The sequence below is a fragment of the Narcine bancroftii genome, chromosome 4 (genome assembly GCF_036971445.1).
Source record: "Narcine bancroftii isolate sNarBan1 chromosome 4, sNarBan1.hap1, whole genome shotgun sequence".
NCBI classification, from domain to species: Eukaryota; Metazoa; Chordata; class Chondrichthyes; order Torpediniformes; family Narcinidae; genus Narcine; species Narcine bancroftii.
The window spans coordinates 250,332,563-250,359,156 of record NC_091472.1 but is presented as its reverse complement, the minus strand read 5'-3'; the positions used below and the strand labels follow the sequence as shown (position 1 = coordinate 250,359,156).

General features: G+C 41.2%; 3 protein-coding genes across 14 annotated transcripts in view; 2 read left to right on the top strand and 1 right to left on the bottom strand.

The window, feature by feature from the left end:
* The window catches only part of LOC138761844 (PMS1 protein homolog 1-like), a 105,620-nt gene that overhangs the window by 9,605 nt on the left and 69,421 nt on the right, over positions 1-26,594 (top strand). For 3 of the 11 annotated variants that reach the window (XM_069934705.1, XM_069934703.1, XM_069934704.1), the window contains exon 1: positions 24,708-24,862. The exons of 2 other annotated variants lie outside the window; for them this stretch is intronic. The gene's annotated coding sequence lies outside the window, so the exon portion shown is untranslated. Of the gene's footprint in view, positions 1-24,703; positions 24,863-26,594 lie in introns of those variants that run through there. 6 more of the 11 variants (XM_069934707.1, XM_069934706.1, XM_069934702.1 and 3 more) reach the window with 4 other exon arrangements.
* LOC138760092 (probable inactive tRNA-specific adenosine deaminase-like protein 3) lies at positions 5,722-7,471 on the top strand. Its single transcript, XM_069930499.1, has one exon. The coding sequence runs from the start codon at positions 5,967-5,969 to the stop codon at positions 7,038-7,040; it is 1,074 nt and encodes a 357-aa protein (XP_069786600.1). The 5' UTR covers positions 5,722-5,966; the 3' UTR covers positions 7,041-7,471.
* On the bottom strand, positions 11,415-24,758 carry LOC138761846 (ORM1-like protein 1). Of its 2 annotated transcripts, none has more exons than XM_069934714.1 (4): positions 24,616-24,758; positions 16,570-16,778; positions 14,326-14,477; positions 11,415-13,076 (listed from the first exon to the last, which is right to left on the bottom strand). In XM_069934714.1, exons 2-4 carry the CDS (start codon positions 16,741-16,743, stop codon positions 12,941-12,943), a joined length of 462 nt encoding a protein of 153 aa, XP_069790815.1. In that variant the 5' UTR covers positions 16,744-16,778; positions 24,616-24,758; the 3' UTR covers positions 11,415-12,940. The 2 variants fall into 2 exon arrangements, with proteins under 2 accessions (XP_069790815.1, XP_069790816.1); XM_069934715.1 differs by lacking the exon at positions 24,616-24,758 and adding an exon at positions 24,519-24,580.

Below are 26,594 nucleotides of genomic sequence, written 5' to 3'. Positions count from 1 at the left end.
ACCACCTCCTTTAGTTTGAGCATTCCTCCTAAATCGTTTTATGCATTTCCTCTCCCTGTATTTTGGAGCAGACAATTTTGCTCAGCCAACTTTGCTCCATGCTGTGATTGCCACTTAATCACATTCCTTTTTCCCTGAACCATGCAGTAAATATACACTTATTAATTAATCATTTATTTCATACTGTTTTAACCCCTAGATTCCAACACCCTCTTGGTCCACAATCAGTTCCTTAATTTTGCTAATGTTGAGTGCAATGTTGTTGTGCCACAACTCAATTAGCTGATCTATCTCACTTCCTCATTGCCACCTGTGATTCTGATGAAGACTGTGGTGTCATGGACATATTTGTAGATGGCATTTGAATTCTACCTAGCCTCACATTCATGGGTGTGGAGAGAGTACAGCAGTGGGAGAAGCATGCATCCTTGAGGTATATCTGTGTTGATTGTCAGTGAGGAAGAGCTATTGTTACCAATTTACACTGACTTTAAGTCTTCTGATGAGGAAATCAAGGATCCATTTGCAGAGGAAGGTGCAAAGGTCCAGGTTTTGCAGCTTGCTGACCTGTACTGAAATGTTGAAAGCTGATCTGTAATCAGTGAGAACCACCCTGATATAGATGTTGCGGTTGTCTAGATGATCTGGGGCTGAGTGGAGAGCCAATGAGATTACATCTGCTGTGGACGAATTGTAGTGGGTCCAGGTCTTTACTTAGGAACGAGGTAATTCTGGCATGACAAGACCTCGATTTCACCAAACCCCTCACTCATTCCGATCTCATCCCCCCGGAATACCTTGCCCTCCACTCTCTGTGCACTAATCCAAACCTCATCATCAAACCTGCAGACAAATGTGGTGATGATGTGGTCTGGCATATCAAACTCTATCTGACTGAAGCCAAACGACAACTCTGATACCTCCTTTCACTTAGCCCTTCGACAGGACCCCACCAAAACTCATCAATCCACTGACTCAAGCACTATCTCTGAACATATCACTTCTGGTCATCTCCCTTCCATGGCCTCCAAACTCATTGTTTCCAAACCCCACACAGCCCGGTTCTACCTCCTACCGAAGATCCACAAGCACAATTGTCCCCATAGAATAATCTTTTCCATGTTCCCCTGCTCCACTGAAATGGTAATTTGGTTACCTCAACTCTGTTTCGTACCCCTTGCTCCAGTCCCTCCATACCTATATCCACAATACTTGACATACCCTCCATTACTTCAAAAACTTTCAGTTCCCTGAATTTGTCTGTCTCATCTTCACCAAGGTCATTCCGTCATACACGTCAATACCCCATACCGAAGGCATCAAAACCCTTCATTTCTTTCACAACAAACCTGACAAGTTCACTTCACTGTAACACACATCACTTCTGCCACAAACCCTATCACTGAATCATTCATTGGAACATGCATGTAACAGCAGTTGATGTCTGTTGCACAGAAGAAACTGGATATAAATTCTGACAGCCAGTGATCTATGGCACTGTGAATGAACTGGTGGTCAGGTCTGTGTCAACCAATGATGTGTGTTACAGTGAATGAACTGGTGGTAGAGTGGTAGAGACTCTGGCAGCCAGTGATGTGTGTTACAGTAGACTATTTATGTAGTATAGCACAGTTTGGCTCAATGCTCCTGAAGACCACAATAGGTTCCTCCCGGTTTCCACCTTCATCACATTCTGTGGCCAGACCTTCTATTTTGTTTTGTGAGAGATGGGAAAACTGATCTAAAATTATGAACATGAAGGAAACTAAAATTCATACATCAGTTAATGGCTGTAACCAGTACAAACAGGATGAGCTTGGGGATTAGGATGCAGGAAAGCAGTCAGCACGATTAACATAAGAATCTTCTAGTCTTTGTGACAATGTAGGAAGTTGAGGTAGTCTGGATCAGATAAGGGTCTCCTAGCCCTGGACAGAAGTACCAAGTCCTACATATCTAATTAGCTAACCTTACACAGATTTATACATATTAAATTAGCCAACCCTAGACAGGATGAGCCAACTCTGCATACCAAGAGACTGTAGCCCCGAGAATCAGGAAGGTGTGAATAAGGACAATAACATGAAGGGACACCGACAGGATACCCCCTGGTTCTCCAAGTATACTGAAACTGCACGTAGGCAGGAAGGATTGCCTAATGCCAAACCTCTCCAGCAGGAGGCAGAAGAATGTAAGGGGGAGGGTATTCTGATACTGAAATTTACTGTATAAAAGTTGGGTGAGCCCCAGTGTATGTGTGTATTCCCAGGGTAAGGGGAAGCACCCAACTTTGCATTGTTGTTGTAATAAATGTTCTTTGTTCTCAATATTTGTCTCGAGCAATTTCTTTAAAGGTACTTCTATTTCTAACAGTTTGTAATTATGCAGCAGGTCTGTCTCCATGGAGAATCCACCCTTTCTCAATCCAGATGCTGATGATGAAGTTAATTTCCATATTTCTCTGTGGTCTTGCATTTAATCAAAGAACATGTAGGAATAAAAGGAGGTTGGTCAGCTTGTCAGAAAAGAACAAACTGATCCCTTTGTTCAGCACTTGGGTCTGTGGAGTTAGAAGTCATACCTCTTCCTAGTATCCAATGCTGTTTAACTGTGATGAGAGTTTCTAACTCTCCCACCTCCTTAGCTAGTGAATCTCAGGTCCCTAGATTTTTATGGATGCATTTTAACTTCTTTCTAATTATTCCACAAAATTAATTTATGTCACTGGTTTTTGACTTATCAGATGCAGGAAACAGATTTTCCCTATTTACTCTAGGTTTCTCATAACTTTGTACATCTCAACTAAGTTTCCCATCAGTCTCCTTTGTTACAAGCAGAGGACCCCAAAACCCAGCAGCAATAGAAATTCACCAAGACAAATGGCTACTTAAACAAAAGTTGCTTTTAATTTTCTTTAAATATAAAAACAGGATCAAACTTTAACTTATTACTATTAACTTAACCTAACCCTCTTCTAATTCTAAGCGCATGTGTATGTTATGTGTATATGTTCAGGAAAGTCTTTTGCTTTAATACTCCAGTATTAAGAGACTCTTCGTCAACCTTGTGGATGACATTACACCTCAAAAGTTAAATAAATGGGACCCAACAGTATCTGATAGATGTTTTCGATGTAAAAAAGAAATGGGAACAACAATTCATGCAATCTGGACATGTGAGAAAGTAGAAAAATTTTGGGAAGATCTAAATCAGATATTAAATAAAATAACAGAAAACAATATACCAAAGAATCCAGAGATCTTCCTCCTAAGTAACATAAAAAACAAAGAATTTGGAATTGATTTGGAGGATGCACAAAAAAGATTTAAGATAGCTCTAGCTGTAGCAAAAAAAATGTATTATGTCAACCTGGAAATTGGAAGATAATTTGAAAATACAACAATGGTATATAGAAATGAATAAATGTATTCCATTAGAAAAAATAACATATAGTTTAAGAAATAATATTGAAATATTCGAACAAATATGGGAGCCTTACATGAAACACAATAGCGAAAACCTACCGGGGACAATCACTACCTAAGTTAACGGAAGGAAAAGGAAATGAAAAGAATGGACTCAGTGGAATTTCTGGTGTATTTTTATTGAATGACAACATTGTCTGACTGGTTTAATGTATCCTAGATTTTGTACCTTAAATGGACGGGAGGGGGGAGGTAGGGAGGGTGGGATGGGAGGAGGGGGGGTGGGGAGAAAATGGCACTGTATATGTGTGAAAAGAAAAAAGTGTGTATCATGGTTAATGTGATTTATGGTGTGAAAAAAAAAATTTTAAAAAAACCTTGTGGATGAAAGTAGAAGGTTATAAGGTAGGAAGGGTTTAATATTTTTGGTAGGAATATATAGGCTGGTACAATATTCAAGGGTTGAAGGGCCTGTACTGTGCTGTTGTCTTCTAGAGTTTTATTTTAAGGTTTAAGTTACATCAGAAATAGTGATCAATACGAACGATAGGGAAAAGATCACTTCTCCAAATTCACCAATATCAGGCAATTCTTATACTGTGCACAGAATTTAACATTTATGAATTTTCACCTGGCTCTGGTACTTAAAGCTAAATGGTAACCGCTCAGGAAAGTTCTTGTTGGTTTCAGAGAGATATTTGTGGCTCATTGGATACACTCAAACTAATTTCCTCCAATCAGCCACTTCATTGTCTTGCTGAAGAAGCTTGCCCTATCATGAGTTTTCCAAATGATAACCTATTCTTCCAGGCCACCACAGAGTTCCTCTTGTTTCCCAAAGTTCACTCTAGCCATCCATTTCGTCTTGTAAGAACTACAACAGGCTGAACTCAGAACTCACGACCCGTCTTCAAAATGGGATTTTCAAAAAGCCTGCCAGCTTGCCATGTGCAGCCTCAAAGAACACCTTCTCTCTCTTACACACACTGTCTCTCAGAGAAATCCTGTTTTCTTTCCTCTCTGCTTGTAAAAAAAACAGAACCCCTCCCAAGGCTAAAACGTTAGGGGTATTTAAGAGACTCTTCGTCAACCTTGTGGATGAAAGTAGAAGGTTATAAGGTAGGAAGGGTTTAATATTTTTGGTAGGAATATATAGGCTGGTACAATATTCAAGGGTTGAAGGGCCTGTACTGTGCTGTTGTCTTCTAGAGTTTTATTTTAAGGTTTAAGTTACATCAGAAATAGTGATCAATATGAACGATAGGGAAAAGATCACTTCTCCAAATTCACCAATATCAGGCAATTCTTATACTGTGCACAGAATTTAACATTTATGAATTTTCACCTGGCTCTGGTACTTAAAGCTAAATGGTAACCGCTCAGGAAAGTTCTTGTTGGTTTCAGAGAGATATTTGTGGCTCATTGGATACACTCAAACTAATTTCCTCCAATCAGCCACTTCATTGTCTTGCTGAAGAAGCTTGCCCTATCATGAGTTTTCCAAATGATAACCTATTCTTCCAGGCCACCACAGAGTTCCTCTTGTTTCCCAAAGTTCACTCTAGCCATCCATTTCGTCTTGTAAGAACTACAACAGGCTGAACTCAGAACTCACGACCCGTCTTCAAAATGGGATTTTCAAAAAGCCTGCCAGCTTGCCATGTGCAGCCTCAAAGAACACCTTCTCTCTCTTACACACACTGTCTCTCAGAGAAATCCTGTTTTCTTTCCTCTCTGCTTGTAAAAAAACAGAACCCCTCCCAAGGCTAAAACGTTAGGGGTATTTAAGAGACTCTTCGTCAACCTTGTGGATGAAAGTAGAAGGTTATAAGGTAGGAAGGGTTTAATATTTTTGGTAGGAATATATAGGCTGGCACAATATTCAAGGGTTGAAGGGCCTGTACTGTGCTGTTGTCTTCTAGAGTTTTACTTTAAGGTTTAAATTACATCAGTAATAGTGATCAATATGAACGATAGGGAAAAGATCATGTGGCAAGTCAAAATTAGAATGATAAAGCTTTTATTTTAGCCCAACTTCCTCCCAAATAAAAACCGTCCTAACAGTTTGACCCTGAACTCATTGGGAACTGTCCAGCAGGCGGGGGATTAGTTAGTGGCACAAGAGGTAGAGAACGAAGGTGGGTGGGAGAGGAGGATTTCAGCAAAGTCTCATCACTGTATCAATTGCGCGCGGATCGATCGCGCTTTCCCCGGGGTTCCCTTGGTAACGGCACCGCCCGACCGCAGCCCCGCGACTGCGCATGTGGACTACGCCTCGTGCTCCAATCAAGGGGACAGCCGGGTAATGCAACGTCTGCGCCGGAAATGTGGCTGTGTGCTGGACTTTGCGGATGAGAAGCCTGCCTGCTGTTCTTGCAATTGATCGGGTAAAGAGGTCCATCTGTCGGAAACGCGATGACCGCTTTCGAAACGTGCATGACTCTGCATCTGTTGGAAGAGAAACAGTTCATGTTGCAGAGCGAAGACCTTTGACAGAACTGAGGCCTTGATTGTTTCCCCAAATCTGAGGTCGAAGATACCATGGAGCCACAGTGCAAAAAGAGAAAAACTGAAACATTTGGCTCTTTCACTTGGGAGCTGATGCCCGTACTCTCAGACGAGAAGTCTTGTGAAGTTAAATTTCTGGAAGCATATGCAGCCCCCATTATCAATAAAAAACAAACAGCGACTCTTGTCAAACGTCTGGCTGATGTCTATCCATTAAGCACTCTCCCACACATCAAGAGAGTACGACCATGCAGGGAGAAGAAAAGTAATCATCCTTTAGAGATTATTATTTGCCTACTTAGTGATTTGAATGACACAGGTGCACTAAACGGAGAAGTCACTCTTAGTGGGCTCTTTCCAGAAGGAAATATTGATGTCATTGGTCTTGGAGAACCTTTTTTGGTCAAGATACCTGCACACCAACCATTGACGAGACTGCAATTTGAAGTTGCTAGCCAGCACTGGCCAACATCGTTCCATGAAAACAAGCAAATGACAGAAGCCCTCAGAGGCCAGCTATTTAATATTGAAGAGAAAGCAAAGATGCAGGCTTTTATGGAGAAAGCCATTGAAGTTGCAAAAACAGGAAAAGAATTGGGGATGGAACCAGTTGGTGCTGTAATAGTTAATCCAGCATCTGACAGTATAATTGCTGTAGGTCATGACTGCAGAAATGGACTAAATCCTTTGCTTCATGCAGTTATGGTGTGTATTGATCAGGTTGCTTATCGGCAAGGAGGTGGTGCTTTTAATCATAACAAGTATCCGAAGTGCAATTTTACATCTGCAGAACTTTTTCTAGGTTATGATGCAATCAGCATTGCAAAACCTTTGCATCTGTTAGATGACCATATTCCAAAACAAACTGAGGCAAATGGACTGCCTTACATATGCACTGGGTATGATTTGTATGTTACCAGAGAACCCTGTGTGATGTGTGCAATGGCATTGGTACATTCCAGAATACACAGAGTTTTTTATGCAACCTCCTTCCCAGATGGAGCATTGGGAACTAAATATAAAATACATACAAGAAAAGATCTTAATCACCATTATGATGTTTTTAAAGGACTGCTGGAAAAGGAATGTCAACTTTTATACTATTGAATAATGTTTTCAGATTTTCTTAAATAGTTGGTAAAATATTTTTAAAAGCATTTTATTTTTAATAACTTTTAACTTGATTGAATACACCTCATGGAATTTTGTTACTGTACTTATTAAATAATTTTTGTCATGCTCTATGACTGAGTCTATAATGTACAAAACCCATCTTGGCCTCATTCTGAAATAACCTGTGATTTGAAGTAATGCTTTTAAAGTGACATCATACTGTAAGCAGCAGTTCTGGACAAACAACAAAACTGTATACATTGCAGTAACTAGTAATTGATTTTTAAAAGTTTGAAATTGTGGCCTCTTTGCAAAACCAGTGCATAGAAAATGTGGAATGAATTTTTGTGTAATTTAAGATTTAACAGAGGATGGAAAGAGCAGAGGAAGGAGTGTTTAAGGGCTTTTGAAAATAAAGCATGAAATGAGTGGTGATAAAAAGAATGTGGGAAGAGAATGTAATTTGTTGAAGAGAATGGAAATGGGAGGTGGAGCCAACAAGAGAAGTGAGGAAAATATGAAGTTGGCTATCAAAAGGCATTGTGGGGGCAAGAACCCTCTGATAATGAACAAGAACAAGTCCTGGAGGAAGACATGAAAATTATAGGGTTTGATTCAGGTGACTATGTATGCAAAGTAGAAGTGGATGAAACTGAAAAAGATGAGTGTTAAAAGTTTTCTCTTTGGAATGGAGGCAATAGCTGGGAGTGAGACAGCACTGAAAAGTGTGCAGTACTTGGTCGATGAGGAAGGTAGCTTTCACATCAAAAGGGAATTTGCCTCTCAGATCAGCATTTCTTTTTTAAGGTCTTCACAGTAACAGCTCATCTGATGAAGTTGTTACTCAGGACCAAATGCCCTCAAATTTTCAAACATATCCACCACAATACTGCAAGAGGGAGTGTCTTTTTATGTTAGATAAATAATGTATTTTAGTAGAATTTTTTTTTTACATAAGACTTTTCATCTCAAGGCATCCAAAGTATCTTGTACTTAAGGGCAGCACAGTTACCACAATGCTGTTACAGCACCAGTGATCCGGGTTTGAATCTGGTGGTGTCTGTAAGGAGTTTGCACATTCTCACCATGACTGGAAGGGCCTGGTACCATGCAATATGCATGTCTGTCTGTCTAAATTCACATTACCTAGAAGCACTATTGTAAATAGAAAACAAGGAAACAAAATTGAACAACAAGTTCCATTTAAAAATCCCAAAGCACTTTAAGAATAAGAAGAGACCAAAGGAAAATTTAAAATAGGAAAGTCTGTAGATGCTAGGATTGTAGTGCAAGACACAAAAGTACTGGAGAAACTCAGCAAGTCATGCAGCATCTGTTGGAAGTAAAGGGTAACCAATGTTTTGGGCCTGCACCTCTCATCAAAAGAGCCAGAGGGCATAGGTGAGGAATGATCATCATCTGTATTTGGTAAGAAGGACATTGTTGCTGGAGATTTGGGAGGTGAATGGTGAAATTCTATAACATGAAAAATGAGTTATTGGATGTCGTAGCAGGCTTTAAAAGTTGATAAATGTCTAGAACAGTGGTTCTCAGCCTTTTTCTTTCCACTCACATCCTGGTGTTCCTAAGCAGTCTGATCTTGGAAATTAAGCAAGCTCAAGACTGGTTGGTACTTGGAGAGAAGACCGCCTGGGAATACCAGGTGCTGTGGGTTTCTGTGACGGGCACTGGACAAAGTGGCAAAAATTAAAGAATCTCATCTATGTTCCATTCTAAATGTAGTATTTATATAATAACAGAACCTTTACCAGCAAGTTAACCTTGAGGGTATCCTGCACTCAGACTCTCTAGTTCCACTGAACCTTCATTTTCTACCCATTTGAAAAGTGGTCACTTCTTTATTCCTCCTATCAAAGTACATGACTATACACTACACTGTATTTCATCTGCGAAACCTGTGTCAATCACTTAACTCCTTGCTTTCTCAACACTACCTGCCCCTCCACCTATTTTATCATCTGCCAACCTGGCTACAAAGCCATCAATTCCTTCACCCAAATAATTTACATGTGAAAAGTAGAAAAAGGAACAACAGTAGCCACTGGCAGGTAACCAGAGAGGCCACCTGTGTTCTTTCTCTGCCTTCTGTCAGCCAATCTTCTATCCATGCTGGTACCTTTTCTGAAATAGGAAGAGCTCCTATCTAATTTAGCAGCCGATGTGCAGCACCTTGCTAAAGGCCAGAAAATCCCAGTAAACAACATCCATTGACTCTTTGTTTATCCTGCTTGTTGCCCATCAAATCCGATACAATTCTTTAATGAAGTAAGATTTACCCTAGAAGGAAACCATGCTGATGTCAGCATTATGAGATGGACATCAAGATGCATAGGAAATAAGATTGGTGGAGCCCTGACAGATTTTTAAAATCTTTGCTAGTCATTGCCTAGGTGCCAGATGACTGGAGAACAACAAATATCCTACCTTCATTCAAGGGCATCAGAGATAAACTAAGTAATTCCAGGCTGGTGAATCAAACATCAATAGAAGGGAAGTTATTGGAAAAATTACTGAGGGATTAATTAGATTTTGATCTGTGGGTATCACTTTGAGGAGGTGGGTGTGAAAAGTAAATCCTGTCAAAATAATTTAATTATTTAAGGGGTTAACAGGAAGTACTGATGAGGGCAGTGCAGTTTGGCCTTTGACAATGTTCCACATGGGAGGCTCATCCCAAGGATTTGCATTAATTGGATCAAAGGCAGGGACAAATTTGACTTTATAAGAGCTAAAATATTATGCTAGAGGGTTTTTTTAAATGGCAGCGCTGCTGTAATGATAACATTGCTAGTGCGGACCTAGAGGAACAGGGAGCAGAGACACAGCAATGCTCTGCAGTGTCCTATTGCCTGGTCCCAATTCCAGCAGTTCAATACATGCTTTAAACCAGTGGTTTTCAAACTGACCCCCCAAACTAATTTTCTACCTATGCCATAAGTGCTCTATGATTAGTAAGGGATTATTTAAGGTGGTATATGAGCAGGAAGGGAAGGTTAAGAACCACTGCTCTAGACTCAATTTTTACTGAAATATTTCACTTGGAAAAAAATAGTAATTGGCCCATTTCCTTTGGAGCTATGAAACCCTGCACATAACGAGTCAATTAGGTACGATTAAAACAGTGGTTTTCAAACCTTTTCTTCCCACTCACATCCAACTTAAGCAATCCCTTACTAATCTCAGAGCATCAATAGCATAGGGATTATTTAGGGTGATAATGTGAGTTTAGGGGGCAGTTTGAAAACCACTGCATTAAACTTTTTTTTTATTAAAAATTCTGCAATTGTGAGGTCTGTACCTTAGATAGCAGCACCTGTTCTTGCCAGCAGGCCTCGAGGGGTTGCAAACTCTGGAGGTGCAGCGGACTGGTGCAGGGCACCACCAATTGGGATAACACCCCCACTGAGAAGCACCCTACAGGACAATGACCTGCAGGGGGCTCAGCAGCTGAAGGACCCACACTCATACGAGCTGCACGGTGTTGGTGACTTGCAGTCGAAGGACCCAGAGACTGCGGGCTGCTGGCGGCTTGTGGTCAAAGGACCCACACAGACTGGGGGCTACTGGAGACTGGCTCATGGGAACCAGGATTTGACAGGGTGCTGATGGCAAGAAGGGCTCTTGTAATGCCTCGGTTGCTGAAAGCTTCCTAATCGCATCAAAGGTTTGGACCTGAAGCTCGGGTTGCCAATGGATTGGATAGGGTTCCATGCAGCTGCAAAGGTTGCGACAGTACTGGAGGAGATTCAGCGTCTCTGAAAGGACTCTCTTTCTCCTGCTGTTAGGGTTGCCAGGCAATACTAATGGCAACTTTGGAAATTTTGTGTTCATTACATTTTTGGTGGTATTACATGACAGTAAAATGAATGTGGAATCTTTCTGCAAGTATGTGACAGGGATTAAAGTTGACACCCTTCCCGCTATTGTGATTAATAATGACGTGAACAAGGTATATTTTATTAGCAAGTTCACAAAAGGCATGAAAATTGGTAGCAAAATCAGTGAAGATTGTTGTCAGGCTACAAGATGATATTGATCAAAGAACAATGGCAGATAGAATTCAATCCTTCTAAATAAGGGTAGATGTACAACACAGATCCTGCACAGTGAATTGCAAGACCCTGAAATGTACAGAGAAATAGATGGGCCTTGATGTACAAATCCCATGATCCCCAAAGAGTGCATGTATATATTTTACAGAGATCATTGAATGTCTTAAAACTCAAGGACTTGAATGAGTATTAAAAAACAGACAGATTCTATTGTAACCTCAACATGACATTCCTGTTTATACTCCATGCCCTGAGCAATTAAAAAACTGAAGACACTGATAAAATTCTCATCATGCCAAATTCAAAAATAAATTTATGAAAATTGATTACAGCAAAATACACATTTCATATTACACTGAAACAGCAACACATCAAAGAGGCAACCATTCAAAATTCCACATTGCATTTCTAAAAGTTAATTACACTTTTTAAAAAAGCATGGGCCACAATATTGCAAGCTCAAAACTTTTTATTGAAGAATCAAATTCCAAAGAATATTGCATAGAACATGTAGATGGTTTGCATTTGGAAATACCAGTAACAGAAAGAGCAATTCCCTCAAACATTTTTTTTTAATTATATTTTTTTTTCACCATTATCACAAAATCACAAGTTTAAAGAAACAGTAGATTCATGTCTTCTTTTGTATGCACCTGTTATAATACAGAATGGTAAACTAACCTCGATTGACATTTGTGTTGCTGAGAAATCTCTTGAACTTGTAAGATCTTGATGTGTCAACAGCCCATGTTTAGAGTCAATAATTTGGGTTACTTATCCAATTCTTCAAATTAGGTGCAAGAGTTTATGAAGATAAAAGGGAAAATATTAGGCTGAGAAAGTAAATGGACATCCTGTTCCCAACATCATGTCATTTGAGCTCCCCAAGAACTGCAATTGCAGCTGGGAGACAGGTCTAATATCCTCTTTATACAGGTAATTAGCTCCTGCTTCATATATTTTCCTGAAAGCATGCAAGAGATTGAGAAATTGCCATGGCAGTTCTAAGCACATGAACTTTGGCATTTTTATCTCATTGCCAACACCAAAGTAAATAAGCGGTAGAGAAGAGGTGGGAATCTTTGGCATCAACCTTTTTAAAAGATCATTAACCAAAACAACCACATAAATCTTCAAAACATGGCAAGTTTTTTCCTGAAATACTATTTAGTAATTCTGGCATTCATAAGCACATGAATACAAAAACTGCTTTTACACAATTGACTGAACACTGGCAAATTACTCAAAACATACAAATGTTTCACCAACTAGACCAATGTGGTAAAAAGGAATCTATAATCACATACATTAGCTTCAAGAATTTTGCGATTTATAAATCAATCTTGTACCATTTGTATAATCTTGAAAGAAACAGCATGCCTTCAATCAAAATGACAAAAATCATAAAATTCAAAAACTGACACTCATTTTATACACAGCAGTGCCCCAATATTCTGTACCTCAGTATACACTGCACTCCAAGGGTCCAAAGTTGCAACACCTCCATGCAACTTCTGTCTTATACACTTGGCCAACTTTGTTTAGCCTTGTCAAGTTCCTTCCCATGTCAGAGCTGGGCCCGCCCAGATTTTTCCTGGGAAGCTTTTTACAGGATTAAGTATAGCAGTTCCAAATGACCAGATTTCATTAGTTTATCCCATTACAAAACCATGATTATAAATAGCATTTTGAAATGGTTACAAACAATGAAAACAGCAGAAAGATATATGGACTGCTCAATAACAGTACAGCAGATTACCAGTTTTAAGTCTTCCCAGTACATGTAACAAGCTAGTTAGCAGGTGGATGACAATTTCTAATTCAGTACTTATTGATTCCAAGGATCCGAACTCCATGTAATTGAGGCAGCTTGGGAATCAACACTGTCAAAAGAGAAACAGTGTTGACAATAAAATGTGTTGGATCATACTTGGTGTAAAAACTGGCCAGAAAGTACCTACAACAAGAACAAAAACAGCAGAATAAACAAACAAAAGCAGCAATTTTTTTTTTTTTTAAGATTAGGCTTTAAATTAAGTTTGAAAGCTATACAAAATTTGTGCATTTACCCCAATAATTCTGCAACAGGATACTCAGATTTATACACACACACAAAAAAAAATTTGGAGTGTTCTGTTGTCTTTCGTTATATCCATCAACAAATTTAATGACCATGTACAGCTGGCCAGCTCCAGGATCACGAGGTGAGCCATTGATGGAAATATACTGCAATACCTTGTCATTTTTCAATTTCCTTCAGGAAAAACACGGTTAGCAAAACGGTTAGCGCAACGCTATTGCAGCACTAGCGAACTGGGTTCAAATCCAGCGCTGTCTGCAAGGAGTTTGTATGTTCTCCCTGTGTCTCCTGGGTTTCCTCCTGGTGCTCCAGTTTCCTCCCACTCTTCAAAATTTACCAGGGTATTTGGGTGGCACAGGCTCATGGGCCAGAAGGGCCTGTTACCATGCTGCATGTCTAAATTAAACTTTAAAATACTCCAACCTCCTTTCAAAATGAAATTAATCGAAACTAATGATGCCCAAGGTATAATAATATATAATTGGAGTAGTCGGGCTGATGCAACTTTGGTTGCAGTTTGAATTATTCACCATGTCTTACTACCATTCAAATTACAGGGATTTTAGAGGAAGAAATTGTACAAGTCCAATCCACCAATACAGAATCCTTCAAATATGGAATCCATATCACCTTAATTGCATGCCCAATATCTCCTCCGCTAGATCAGAATATCAAGCTTGCCCTCCTTGCTAACAATGTAGGAACAACTACAAGACATGTCCCCATGCTCAAATCCTACCTTTATTTTGCACACACATACTGGTCAAAAAAAAAGTAATGCAGAGAATAGGCTTCCATTGTTACTTTGTACCATCATTTAACAGGAACAAGGATACTATCAATCAATTTGCATCATTGCTGTCCTAATTTTCCCTTTGGTATTTCACAAAATAGGGTTCATTTTCCAAAAGCTAATTGTAATTGAGCTCTCCCCCAACTCAATTTGAAAAGGTTAATTAAGAATCAAGTTTGCACTCATTTTCATTGCTTTCACAACAGAAGGTATAGTTTCAATAATTGGTTTCAATAATTCACACTCCTATCAAGAACACTGAACGTTGGTTTAAAGCTAATCAAAAGTCAGACTGGTAGAGTTTCAAGAACACTTAAAGAAATAGGTTCTTACAGAATAATTGGTGATATGGTGAGGAATTTTCTGGAAGATGTAAACTGTACTCCATAATCCAATTGTTCCCAATGTGTCAGAAGTCTAGCTTTCCCTTGATCAGGTGTTTCAAAGGGTGTCCCCTTGACTGCATGCAAGAACACATACATTCCCTGCAACAAGCAAATATCAGACAAATTAGTAATATTTACAAACCCTTTAAACAGAAGACAACCAGAAACCAAAGATTTTATGTTCAAAGTTCAATTTTAATTGTCAGAGTACATTCATGACATCATATACAGCCCTGACAATTTTCTGCAGGCCAGGCAGAATTTATACTTATCAATAGTACAAAAAGATAATACAAAAGAGATGTAAACAAGGAAATGCAAACAAACTGCAGTATAGAAAATAAATATTCAATAATCGATAGTGTGCAAAGTAAGAGTCCTTAAACAAGTCACTGATTAGGTTTGTTATTTAGGAATCTAATGGTGGAGGAGTAGCATCTGTCCCTGAACGTGGTGGTGAGAGTCTTGTGGCACCTATACCTCTTTCCAGATGGCAACAGCGAGAACCGAGAACGTATTGGGTGGAGTGGAGCCAAAAGATAAACACTCAGTGGCACAAGGACAGCTTCCCCCACCTCCATCAGATTCCTGAATAATCAATGAACCAAAGCCACTGCCTTACTTTTTGTGATCAGCTATTTTTTTTTAATTTATAGTAATGTTGTAAGATGGTTATAAAATGAATGTTTGCCCTATGATGTGGCTGTAAAACACTGAATTTCATGACTATTAATTTTGATTCTGTTGACTGCTGCTGCTCTCAGACAGCTGCATTCCACATAGGTTATCTTGACGGTTGGGAGAATTTTGCCTTTGATGTACTGGGCTGTGTCCACTACCTTTTATGGGCTTTCCGCTCAGAAATATTGGTGCCTCCATACCAGGCCATGATGCAGCTGATTAGCACACTTGCCACTACACATTCCGATGTCATACCAAACCTCCATAAATTCCTGAGAAAAAGGAGGTGCTGACATGATTTCTTCACATTAGTATGTTGGGTCTAGGAAAGGTCCTCTGACATAGTGACTCTCCCAGGAATTTCTATTTGCTCACCCTCTCCACCACTGATTCTCCAATGATCACTGGATCATACTCTTCTGGTTTCCCCTTCCTAAAATTCACAATCAACTCCTTGGTTTTGGTGACATGGAGTGCGAGGTTGTTGTTAGTACAGCATTTAGCCAAGTTTTCAATCTCCCTCCTGTATGCTGACTCATCGCCTTTCTTTATACAACCCATTCCCCTGGTATAGTCAACAAATTTGTAGATAGTAGTGTTGTTGTACTAAGCCACACAGTCATAGGTGTATAGCTAGTAGAAGCAGGGGACTAAGTATGCAGTCCTGTGGTGATGGAGATTGTGGAGGAAATGTTCTGACTAATCCTCACTGATTGTGGTCTGGAGGTAAGGAAATCCAGGATCCATTTATGCAGTGGGGTATTGAGGCCCAGGTCTTGGAGTTTGTAAAAATACAAAATGCTGGAGAAGCTCAGCAAGTCAGTGTGCTTTATGAGGGCAAAGGCAAAGATACAGAACCAATGTTTTGGGCTTGAGACATTCATCAAAGTTTACACCTTGATGAAGGGCTAAAGCCTGAAATGTTGGGTATTGATCAACCTTTGCTACATAAAGGACAAATGTTTGACCTGTTGAGCTTCCCCAGCATTTTGTCTTTTTACTTCAACCAGTGTCTCTCAGATTTTTGTGATTTAAGTCTTGGAGTTTGCTGCCCAGTTTTGAGGGGATGATGCTGTTACTACATTCAGTGCAGGTTAGCAATTTTCCCAGCAAGAAATATACAAATAATTTGGAACTTAAATTAAGGCCTCCTACAATGACAGGAATGGACAGGTTTGCTCCACTAGGAGCAAACCAAATGGTCTATTATAATAATTTTATGAATCCAAATTGTGCATGACATCTTGGAGAATATTTTAAAATCTCTACAATTAAGCAATAGTTTAAAACTAAATTCAGGTGGATATATTGAAATTAGATTGTAGATGAAAATCTGGAGAAAGAAGAAAAGTCTGCAGATATCAAAGTTGAGTCTGTGTATTGCTGTAAACAAAAATCTAGACTGTTGTATTCAGTCTTAAAAAGTGAGCCCTACACCAAGTGCAAAACTAATGGCAACAAGTTCAAGAATCATCATAAAAAAATTTAACAATGAAAACAAGTTACTCACCAAGTTGTGGATGACGTTGGTTAAAGTCCATACAACTGGAACAGTGAAGAAGGGGATACTCAAGAGCACAATATGAAGCATTCCAACACCAAGCGCATAGGTCAACCATATTCCTCGGCTGTTCATCACCCTTGTGTTAGGATTGACTTCACTGTGTGCAACACCCACATTCATCTTTCCACCTTCAAAGGATAAAATTCACAACTTTCCTGAAATCAAAATTATAGGACGTCAATACAAATTCTGAAGTGTGCTATTCAAAGCATACTGAGGTACTTGAGTCATCAATTCTACTCCAGCTGCTTGAAGATGCCATCAAAACTTATTTGAGAGCTATTAAATGGCAGTTCAGTATCAAATATTTACTCAGTTTTTCTTTGGAAAAGTGAATACTTTTCACGCTATTGTATAATATTGCATAATTTTCCATAATTCCTGTATATTAAAAAAATTGCTCTATCCACCCCCCCACCCCCCCACAAACAATCTCTATGGTTAGTGACAGTTTTGAACTCTAATCCTTCAACTAGTTTATTCTCAAGATGCCTCAGAAGGGTTCTGGTGGGGGTGCAGGGAGGTGGGGGGGGAAATCAAACAGATAGAGGAGAGGAAAAGTAGCATCTGGATGAAAAAGTGCTTGAACTTGAAAAGCAAAATGATGGTAGCTTGGCTGCAAGATTACTGATGAGTTTCACCAGGGATGAGAGCTGGTCCACTGGTGTTCGAGCTAAGAAGGGGTGAGTTAGGTTTGGGAAGGTCAAAACAGCCTTGGCCAAGTGTTCATATGTAATTTAAAAGTATTAGAATTCATAACTACTATTCTCAGTTTTTTTGTGCTTTTTATCTTCAATATCCCTTCTATCCCAAATTAATTTCAGTGATCCAACTGGTTTATGCAGACTGGTGCAGATTTGTCTTGACCTATACTTCAGGTATATTCCGATACACAAAACACAGTATAGGGCCTTTTATAGTGAAATGTAAAGACAGATTTCCTCTACCTTTAAAACACTCGACTTACCTGCATAAAAGGTCCAAAGGTGAATCGGTGGGTCCAACACGATCCAGGTTCCCTCCCCCAAGGGCGATAGTGTCAGAGGTGGAGTGAAGTCACTCCACCTGCTGTATAAAAGGATTGCTGCTAAAAGCGGCTCCTAAGGGGGGGAGGGCTGACGACATCACAAATTTTAAAGTACCCATCTGCAAAAAAGGAGATTACGAGGCGCAGAAGGTCTGCTTGAGTTCTAAGACTGCTCGAACAGATTTCCACTAGCATTTGTACCTGCTGTATATAGTGTTGTATATAGGGCGTTTTCATTTCCCACGCGCATGTTCCATGTCAGGGTGGCGGGCAATGCTACTGCACGACATGCCCCACCTCCTTCACCTTCAGAAGCCTGCTGGGAAATCTCTGCATAAAAGGACCGCATGATTTGCCTTTTCTGTCCTCTGCATAAAAGGTAAATTCACCTTTTATTTCTGTAAAGTGAGCAGGGAATAATGCGGCTTTTGCGCATTAAAAACCCCTCTGATTTTCTGCATTTCCACTGTCAGGGAACTATATAGATGGGTCATTTCTCCCAATTCTCTGCTTCTGGATATTTAGCATCTTTGTTTTGTCCTTTCCTTTCATCCTCGACTGCTATATACCAACTAAAATGTTCTTGACATGTTTTGTCTTGCAAGACATTTTATTGGACATTTTTTGTGAGCAGTTCCATTCCACTCCCTTTCCTGTCCTACAGAACAAAGTGGATTCAGGATTTTATAGTTTGTAGCCTTTGATCGAAGCTGCACAAGACAGCTTAAAACCGAGGAGGTAGAGGCAATTTGTTCCATCAGCTTTTGACACTCCTATTTCACATGGTGGTGAAGCAGGAGGTTATGCTGCCAACGTTTGACCTGTAGTTTCCTTCTGATCTCAATGATCACAGTCAAGTTCCGTGAAGTGGGAATCTACAGCAGTTTCACAAGCCTTGACAGCAAAGAGCAAGTACATTTTAGTTTGAATGTTCCAACAGATTTAATTATTACACATTGGAGAAACAGCAAAACAACCATTTCAATTTTTTTTTTTTTTTTTTTTTTATAAATGCTCAGCTCAACAAACCCTGTGGAGTTGCAGAGAACAGCAGCAACACCTTTTTGGGTTCTTAAACTCTAGAATTTGCAGTCAGTTTCAGTGTACTGGAATGACCAACTGACCATTATTCCTATTGTTACCTGCACAAAACCTAAACCAAAAAAAAAATAGCCAGATCTGCCCAAAACCCTTCCAGTAACTGCATTCAATTAATTGAAAGTTAACATACAAAGAAAAGACAAAGGCCAAGCCACAAATTCAATGTGTTAATTACTCTCTAATTGCCAAATTTATCCCACATCTTGAACAATGAACAACTTTCCAATGCCACAGGTGCATTAGTGTACTGTATCCAGGGTTCCTCCCACCTCAATAACCTATGATCAAGAACTCACGGTTTATTCCACCGTCACTATATTCTTAAAATGAAAGCTTTGCCTGATGAGTCACCATACAGGAGGAAGATTGTAAACTTGGCAGAATGGTGCACCACCAACAACAACCTTGTATTTAATGTCACCAAAACTAAGGGACTGATTGTTGACCATACCATCCAGTGATTATTGGGGGAAATCAGAGGTGGAGAGGGTGAGCAAATTTAAGTTCTTGGGAGTACTACTTCAGAGTATCTTTCCTGGACCCAACACTAATAGCATCATGAAGAAAGCATGTCAATGCCTCTATTTCCTCAGGAGTTTGCAGAGGTTTGGTATGACACCAGAAATCCTGGCAAATTTCTACAGATGTGTAGTGGAAAAGTGTGCTGACCAGCTGCATCACAGTCTGGTACAGGGACACCAATACCCCCAAGTGCAAAGCCCTCCAAAAGTAGTGGACACAGCCCAGGACATCACAGGCAAAACCTTCCCACCATTGAGAACATTTACAGGAAATGCTGCCGTCAGAGAGCAGCAGCAATCATCAAGGATCCACACCACCCAGCATGTGCTCTGTTCTTGCTGCTGCCATCAAGAAAGAGGTATAGGTGCCACTTGACTTGCTCCATCAGGTTCAGGAACAGTTGCTATCCCTCCACCATCAGACTCCTCAACGACAAACTCAATCAATTAGGGACTCATTCAAGGACTCTACTTGTGCACTTTATTGATAAGTCGTAATTCTGCCTTGCCTGGATAGTAGGTGATGTCATGTATGTACTCGGGCATTAAATCTGAAGTCTTGCCTGCAGTGATTCCAGCACTGAAGTTTAACTACATTTAGAAATTTAATAAACACTTAAATATACAGGTGTATAAATGCTTAAAAAAAACCTTACTATGCATCAAATTATTTCATCTCTCCACAGCACCTCTTTTACAATTTTACCAAATTTTAATGTCTTAGCTTATAACACTCATGCATTATGAAAATTTGTTTTGTTTTCTCTAATTTTCTTATTGTTCAAATCCACATTATTTTTTTCCTCATCTAAAATAGATCCAGAACTTTGCCTACCTTACATTTGATCATGGTATTTTTTTCTAATTCAGGAGATCAGTTACTTGTTACATTCCTCGAACCAAAGTGTTGCTTTAGTTGAGTATGTCATAATCCCAGAAACTACCAATTCAGCAGTTCTGAGCCATTATTTATGCTTCACAATCACATTCCACCTTTGTTCATGTTAACCTAACATGTCCATTATTACCTGTACTAGTCCAATTTAATCTTATCATTAATTTGATTGGATTTAAAAAAATATATATACATCAACCTGGAAAAAGGACATGGGTGAAGTCCAGCCACAAAACTTGAGTAATTAATCCAAACTTGCACATCAAGAATGTGCTAAAAGCTGCCTTTTAGCTAATAGAAGCCTTCTCAGGCCTCTCATTTGAATGTAAGCAATTATATAGTAGAAATTCTCCCTAATTTCCTGGTCCATACATCTCAAACAAATAATTTAACATCCAAAAATTTGATCAATACAGTATTTAGTTGCAGTTCAGATATTATTTGCTTTTTTCCCCCACCAGTGGAATACAGTTACAAGTTCAAGAATGGCTAGAAGGGTTTTAGAATGCATCAACTTGTGGGCGGCATGGTTAGTGCAACACTTTTACAGCTCCAGCAATCGAGACCGAGGTTCAATTCCCATGCTGTATGTAAGGAGTTGGCATGATCTCCCTGTGTCTGCATGGGTTTTCCCCGGGTGCTCCGGTTTCCTCCCACCATTTGAAACATACCAGGAGCTGTCAGTCAATTGTGTGTAATTGGGCAGCATGGACTCATGGGCTGAGATAGCCTGTTACTGTGCTATATGTCTAAACTAAAAAAATTCTCATTGCCTTGCATCACATCTTCAATAAAACAGAAAATGACAGAAATATTCAAATCAGGCAATCTACCAGGAGAAACATTCAGCATTTCTGGTAGACAATCATTCATCAAAATCCTTGACTGCTTTTTTTCCCCTCCAGAATTCGAGCAGCTTCAGATTTTGCTTTCAAATCACATCTCCAAGATTTGGTGGCATACTACAAAGATCAACTTTCAGCTTCACCCTCTCTCTTTACAATGGTTATTCAGAATTAAAAAAAAACACAACATATCATAAAATCACCCCAACCATTATACTGTCCCCAATTCTCCGACAGTTAATAAACAAGTTTCAAGTTATGGTCTTACTTGTCCTAATTAACTTAATTAATGCTTCAAACCATCCAACCTTGTGTCATATGTTGGATTTTTATTTACATACCAGTCAATCTGGATCAGAGTGCCATTTTCAATACAGGGTATTCAATGTGCTTTATATTTTAAAATCTGGTCAGTTTGAAAGGCCCAAAGATACGAATTAATTTGCAATCAAACTATCAGATAAAACATTTAACTGGATCTTATCAAATCATCGCAACCAAAACTTTGAGGGTGAGGGAATGAACTGAAGATTAGCTTTACTGATCACACCTTTTTTTTTTAATTTAAACTTTGAAACGCCTTTACTTTGACCCTTGGCCAAGGTGTACCATTGATCTAATAACTCACAAAATTGGCTACAGCCCTTTTGCTTTCCAATAGTATGTTAATAACATCAAGTCATTTTGGCATTTCTATTCTAACTCTGGCCCTTTGGACCCTCTCCCCTGACTTCCCCAACCCTCCCCCCCCTTGGATCCTTCCTACCCTCCACCTCATGATTCCCCCCATTCTCTTCCCCCTCAACCCCCTCCCCACCCCCACTCAACACCTGCCTGTTCTTTACCATCCCCTCCAACCCCCAGCTTTCAGAAATGGAATGCTTTGTTCTCAGAAGAGGCCTCATCTTCATCCCCCTTCACCCACACCTCGAGTTCGGTGCAAGCTACGATGTCAAACTCTTCTTCTGATGGCTTAATCTCGGTGCCCACCTACAATCAGGATTCTCCACCCCCCCACTACACACCCCTTCTCCCATTTTAAACCTTCCTCCTCCTGGACACCTCGAGCCAGCCTTTGGCCATATTTTCATCTGCTGCCGAAACATCAACCTTCTCGACTTCACGACTCCCCTCACTCATTCCGATCCCACCCCTCTGAACGCCATACCCTCCACTCTCTCCACACTAATCCCACCTGACCATCCATCCTGCAGACAAATATGCTGCTGATATGTTCTGGCTCATTGACCGCTATCTGGCCCTAGCCAGAATGCAACTCCCAGAACCTCCTCTTACTTACCCCTCCAACAGGAACCCACCAAAATTAACAAAACCACCGTCTCATGCACCATCTCTGTACTAGTCACTTCCAGTTATCACTGTTGCAAAGCCTTCATCCTAATTATTTTCCAATACTGCATTGCCCAGTTCTACCTCCTTCCCAAGATCCGCAAACCAAATGATCCCAGCAGACCCATCATTTCTGTGTGCTCCTACCCCACTGAAATGGAATCTGCCTACCTCAATCCAGTCTTGTCCTCATGGTCCAGTCCCTCCCACATCCATGATACTTCATATGCTCTCCATCACTTCAACGACTTTCAGTTCCCTGAACTCGACTACCTCATTTTTACCATGGATATACAAGCACTAAACACCACCATTTCCCCTATACCAAAGGTTTCAAAGCCCTTTATTCCTCTCTTGAGAGCAGACCCCACCAGTCACTTACACCATCACCCTCGAGTTGGAAGATTTTGTACTCATCCAAAGAAGTAGCCATTGGTACCCACATGGGCCCCAGCTAGGCCTAATTTTTTGTTGGCTACATGGAGCAAGCTATGCTACAAGCTGACACAAGCAAAGCTCCTCAATTATTTTTCCAAGACATCAACACTACTTTGGTGCTGCCTCATGCATTAACAATGAGGTTATTGACTTTATCCACTTTGCTATGAACTCCCACCTCAACCTCAAATTCACTTGGATCTTCTCTAGTAACACTCTCCCTTCTCTCAATCTCCATTTTGGGAGACAAATGCTCAACAGCTATCTTCTACAAACCCACAAACTCCCACAGCTACTTCGACCACACCTCCTCACACTCTGTACCCTGTAAGGATTCCATTCCTTTCTCTCAATTCATCCATCTCTGTCGATCCTGGATCCCCCTTGTCCTCATCTACCAGCCTTCCAGCCTCTGCAATTAACATATCATCTTCTGCAATTTCCACCACCCATGTCATCCCATCATCAGGCACATCTTTCCTTCTCCTTTCCTCTCAGCTTTCCGCAGGGACCGCTCCTTCCGTGCCTCCTTCGTCCACTCCTACCTTCCCACCAATCACCTACTTTGCACCTAACCCTGGCTGCACTTGCACCCAAGCCTCCTCCCTCACCATTACTTGGGATCACAAACAGTTCTTCCAAATGAAGCAACCCATGAATCTGCAATGGCAATACTTCACCCAGTGCTCTCATTGTGGTTTCCTCCAGATCAGAGAGACTCACTGCAAACTGGAAGATTGCTTCATTGAGCACCTGGGCTCTGTCTGCCACAATAGCAAGGATCACCCAGTGGCTACCCATTTCAATTCCCCATCCCATTCCCTTGCTGACCATGGTCTCGTGCGCTGCCAGAATGTGACCACCCTAACATCAACTTCTCTGCTTTCTGTTGGCACCACCTCCCATCTATTCCTATGTCTCCTATCTTCTTGCTCAGTCTCCCTCTTCAGTTTTTGTTAGGCACTTTCAGGGGGCCAAAATACCCCAATGTAAAGCCGCATATTCTACTCCTATGCGGCTGTCGGGAGGCCACCTGAAAGTGGAGAACCCAGCCAGGAAGAGCTCTTACCTAAGCCTCCTTCCGAGAATCCCCTGTAGCACCTGAAAGCAGCAGTGGGACTATGGGCACAGTCCACAGGAGCCGGCGTTTGCTTGGACGTGGCTCTCCTTCAGCTGGCACGTTCAGGTGATAGAAAGGGCTCTTCTCCGCAGCCACCCAGCCGCGTCTGCCGGCACCTTATCTGCGTCCAGGCACCTGAAAGCGGCTATTGTTTCCTCCTCCCTTCCCCCACCCCACCCCCCCCCCCAACTCTCCATTTCGAGCCAATACTCCCATCCCCTCCCACAATCCATTCTCACCTTTCCTCTCTCCTGTCCAATGAACACATTTTGTCTAATGATCTGCACTCCTCTCCCTGCTCCTTTGAATTCAGGCGCCTGCCTGCTTTTCAGACACAAAGTATCGGTTATACATCCCTCCCCCATGGACGACCCCCTGAGTTCCTCCAGCATTGCTGCGCTTCTACACACTTTCGTGTTTCACCCCAGCCTGTGCTAGAGAAACGAACTGCCACCTTAAAGATCTCGCATAGAAGGCATGCTGAACGCGAAGTGGTTTGCATCGATCGTCATGATCTAGGCTCAAAGGGGAGGACTCCTGACAGCACTAGGCCCTGCACGATCCTCAATGTACCATTCCATAGAAACAGCACGCTCACCGGAACGATTCGCACCAGAGTTCACCCCAACCCAGTGACCGCGTCGCTAGGGCGAAAAGGCTGATTTTAAAACCAGACGTCACTCTCAAATCCATACCTGTCCCACCATTCGCTGGGTTCTTGGTTTTTCAACTCCCTTTAGAACGGAAGTAGTGTGACGCAGTTTTGAGCGACGGCCGCAGCGCTCCTCCTCGTCCAATGGCCGGCCGGAGCTCCCGGCGGCGGCGGGCCACGGACCGAAGGGCGGGATTTCCACGAGCGCGGACGATCCCTTCGCCCGGTGGACGACGCGCGCACGCTGTGATCGGGTGGCGGCGGGTTGGATGGGGTGTGAGGCGCCCGGGGTGAGTGGCCGTGTGGTGCGGTGAAAAAGCCTGGGGGTCATGAGGCAGTCTTTCGAGGGCATGTTGACAGCTGGAGTCCCATTTGGAACGTCACCGGAAAAGTTTAAGCACTTGGTTTGGGTGCTCCGAGTCACCTCACGCGCACGGAACCATGGGAAAAGGATGCTCCTTTCGCACTCGGTGTCGCTCATTATTGATAGGGAGGAGGGGAGTCATTGGATCTGATTATTTATCTGGCCGAAGTCTGCAAAAGTAATTAGAATATACATTCAGACGAAAAGAGTTTAGGCTTGTTGCGACGACAAGTTCAGCAGAAATACTCTCATCTGGTGCTGGAGAGTCCTTCATTGCACAATTTCTTTAAGTCCAAGAGAGCCAGAAAGAATCAGAATTTATTGACGTGAATTGGTTGCTTTGGGGCAGCAAATATTGCTATAAATTACATTTCAACAATAAATAGTACAAGAAAAATAGGATGGAGTGAGATCATGTCTATTTCATGGTCCATTCCAAAATCCGATGGCAGAGGGGAAGAAGCTGTACTTGTGCCACTGGGTGCTGGTCTTCAGGCTCCTGCAGCTGCTTCCTTCTGACAGCAGTGCGAAGAGGTCATGGTGTGGGTGACTCTGAGGTTTTTTTTCCTGTCCTTCATACCAGACTGTGATGCAGCCAGACAGAATGCCCTCCATAGTATGCCTGCACAAATCTGCAAGTTTTTAGTGACATACCAAATCTCCTCCAACTCCAAATGAGGCATAGCCACTGGAAAGCAGCCTCTATCCTCAAGGACCCCCACCACCCACACCATGACCTCTTCGCACTGCTGTCAGAAGGAAGCAGCTGCAGGAGCCTGAAGACCAGCACCCAGTGGCACAAGTACAGCTTCTTCCCCTCTGCCATCGGATTTTGGAATGGACCATGAAATAGACATGATCTCACTCCATCCTATTTTTCTCGTACTATTTATTGTTGAAATGTAATTTATAGCAATATTTGCTGCCCCAAAACAACCAATTCACGTCAATAAATTCTGATTCTTTCTGGCTCTCTTGGACTGAAGAAATTGTGCAATGAAGGACTCTCCAGCACCAGATGAGAGTATTTCTGCTGAACTTGTCATCGCAACAAGCCTAAACTCTTTTCATCTGAATGTATATTCTAATCACTTTTGCAGACTTCGGCCAGATAAATAATCAGATCCAATGACTCCCCTCCTCCCCATCAATAATGAGCATTTGAATTGTGCTTAGCCACACAGTTATGAGTGTAGAACAGATTCTCAACCTTTTTTCTTTCCACTCATATACCGCTTTATTCCCTATGTCGTAGGTTCTCTGTAATTACCACTTGCTTAAGGTGGTATGTGGGTGGATTGAAAACCACTTTTAATTGTACCTAATTGACTCGTTATGTGCACAGTTTCATAACTCCAAAGGAAATGGGCCAATGACAATTTTTTTCAAGCAAAATATTTCAGTAACAATTGGGTCCAGAACAGAGGTTCTCAACCTTTCCTTCCCACTCGCTTACCATCTTAAGCAACCCCTTACTAATCACAGAGCACCTATGGCATAGGAATTACTTAAAGTGCTATATGAGTGGAAAGAAAAAGGTTGAGAACCACTGATCTAGATAGAAGGGAAAGTGGGCCAAGAAATTGCAGATGGAATTTAACTCAAACCAATGCAAGCTGTTGCTCTTTGACAGGTTACACCAGGGCAGGACTTGCATG

Coding starts and splice junctions, on each gene's coding strand:
- LOC138760092 (XM_069930499.1), top strand. CDS start 5,967: ATGGAGCCACAGTGCAAAAAGAGAAAAACTGAAACATTTGGCTCTTTC.
- LOC138761846 (XM_069934714.1), bottom strand. CDS start 16,743: ATGAATGTGGGTGTTGCACACAGTGAAGTCAATCCTAACACAAGGGTG. Junction 14,478..16,569: donor CCAACGTCATCCACAACTTG/GTGAGTAACTTG, acceptor TGCTTGTTGCAG/GGAATGTATGTGTTCTTGCA. Junction 13,077..14,325: donor ACCATATCACCAATTATTCT/GTAAGAACCTAT, acceptor TTCTTGTTGTAG/GTACTTTCTGGCCAGTTTTT.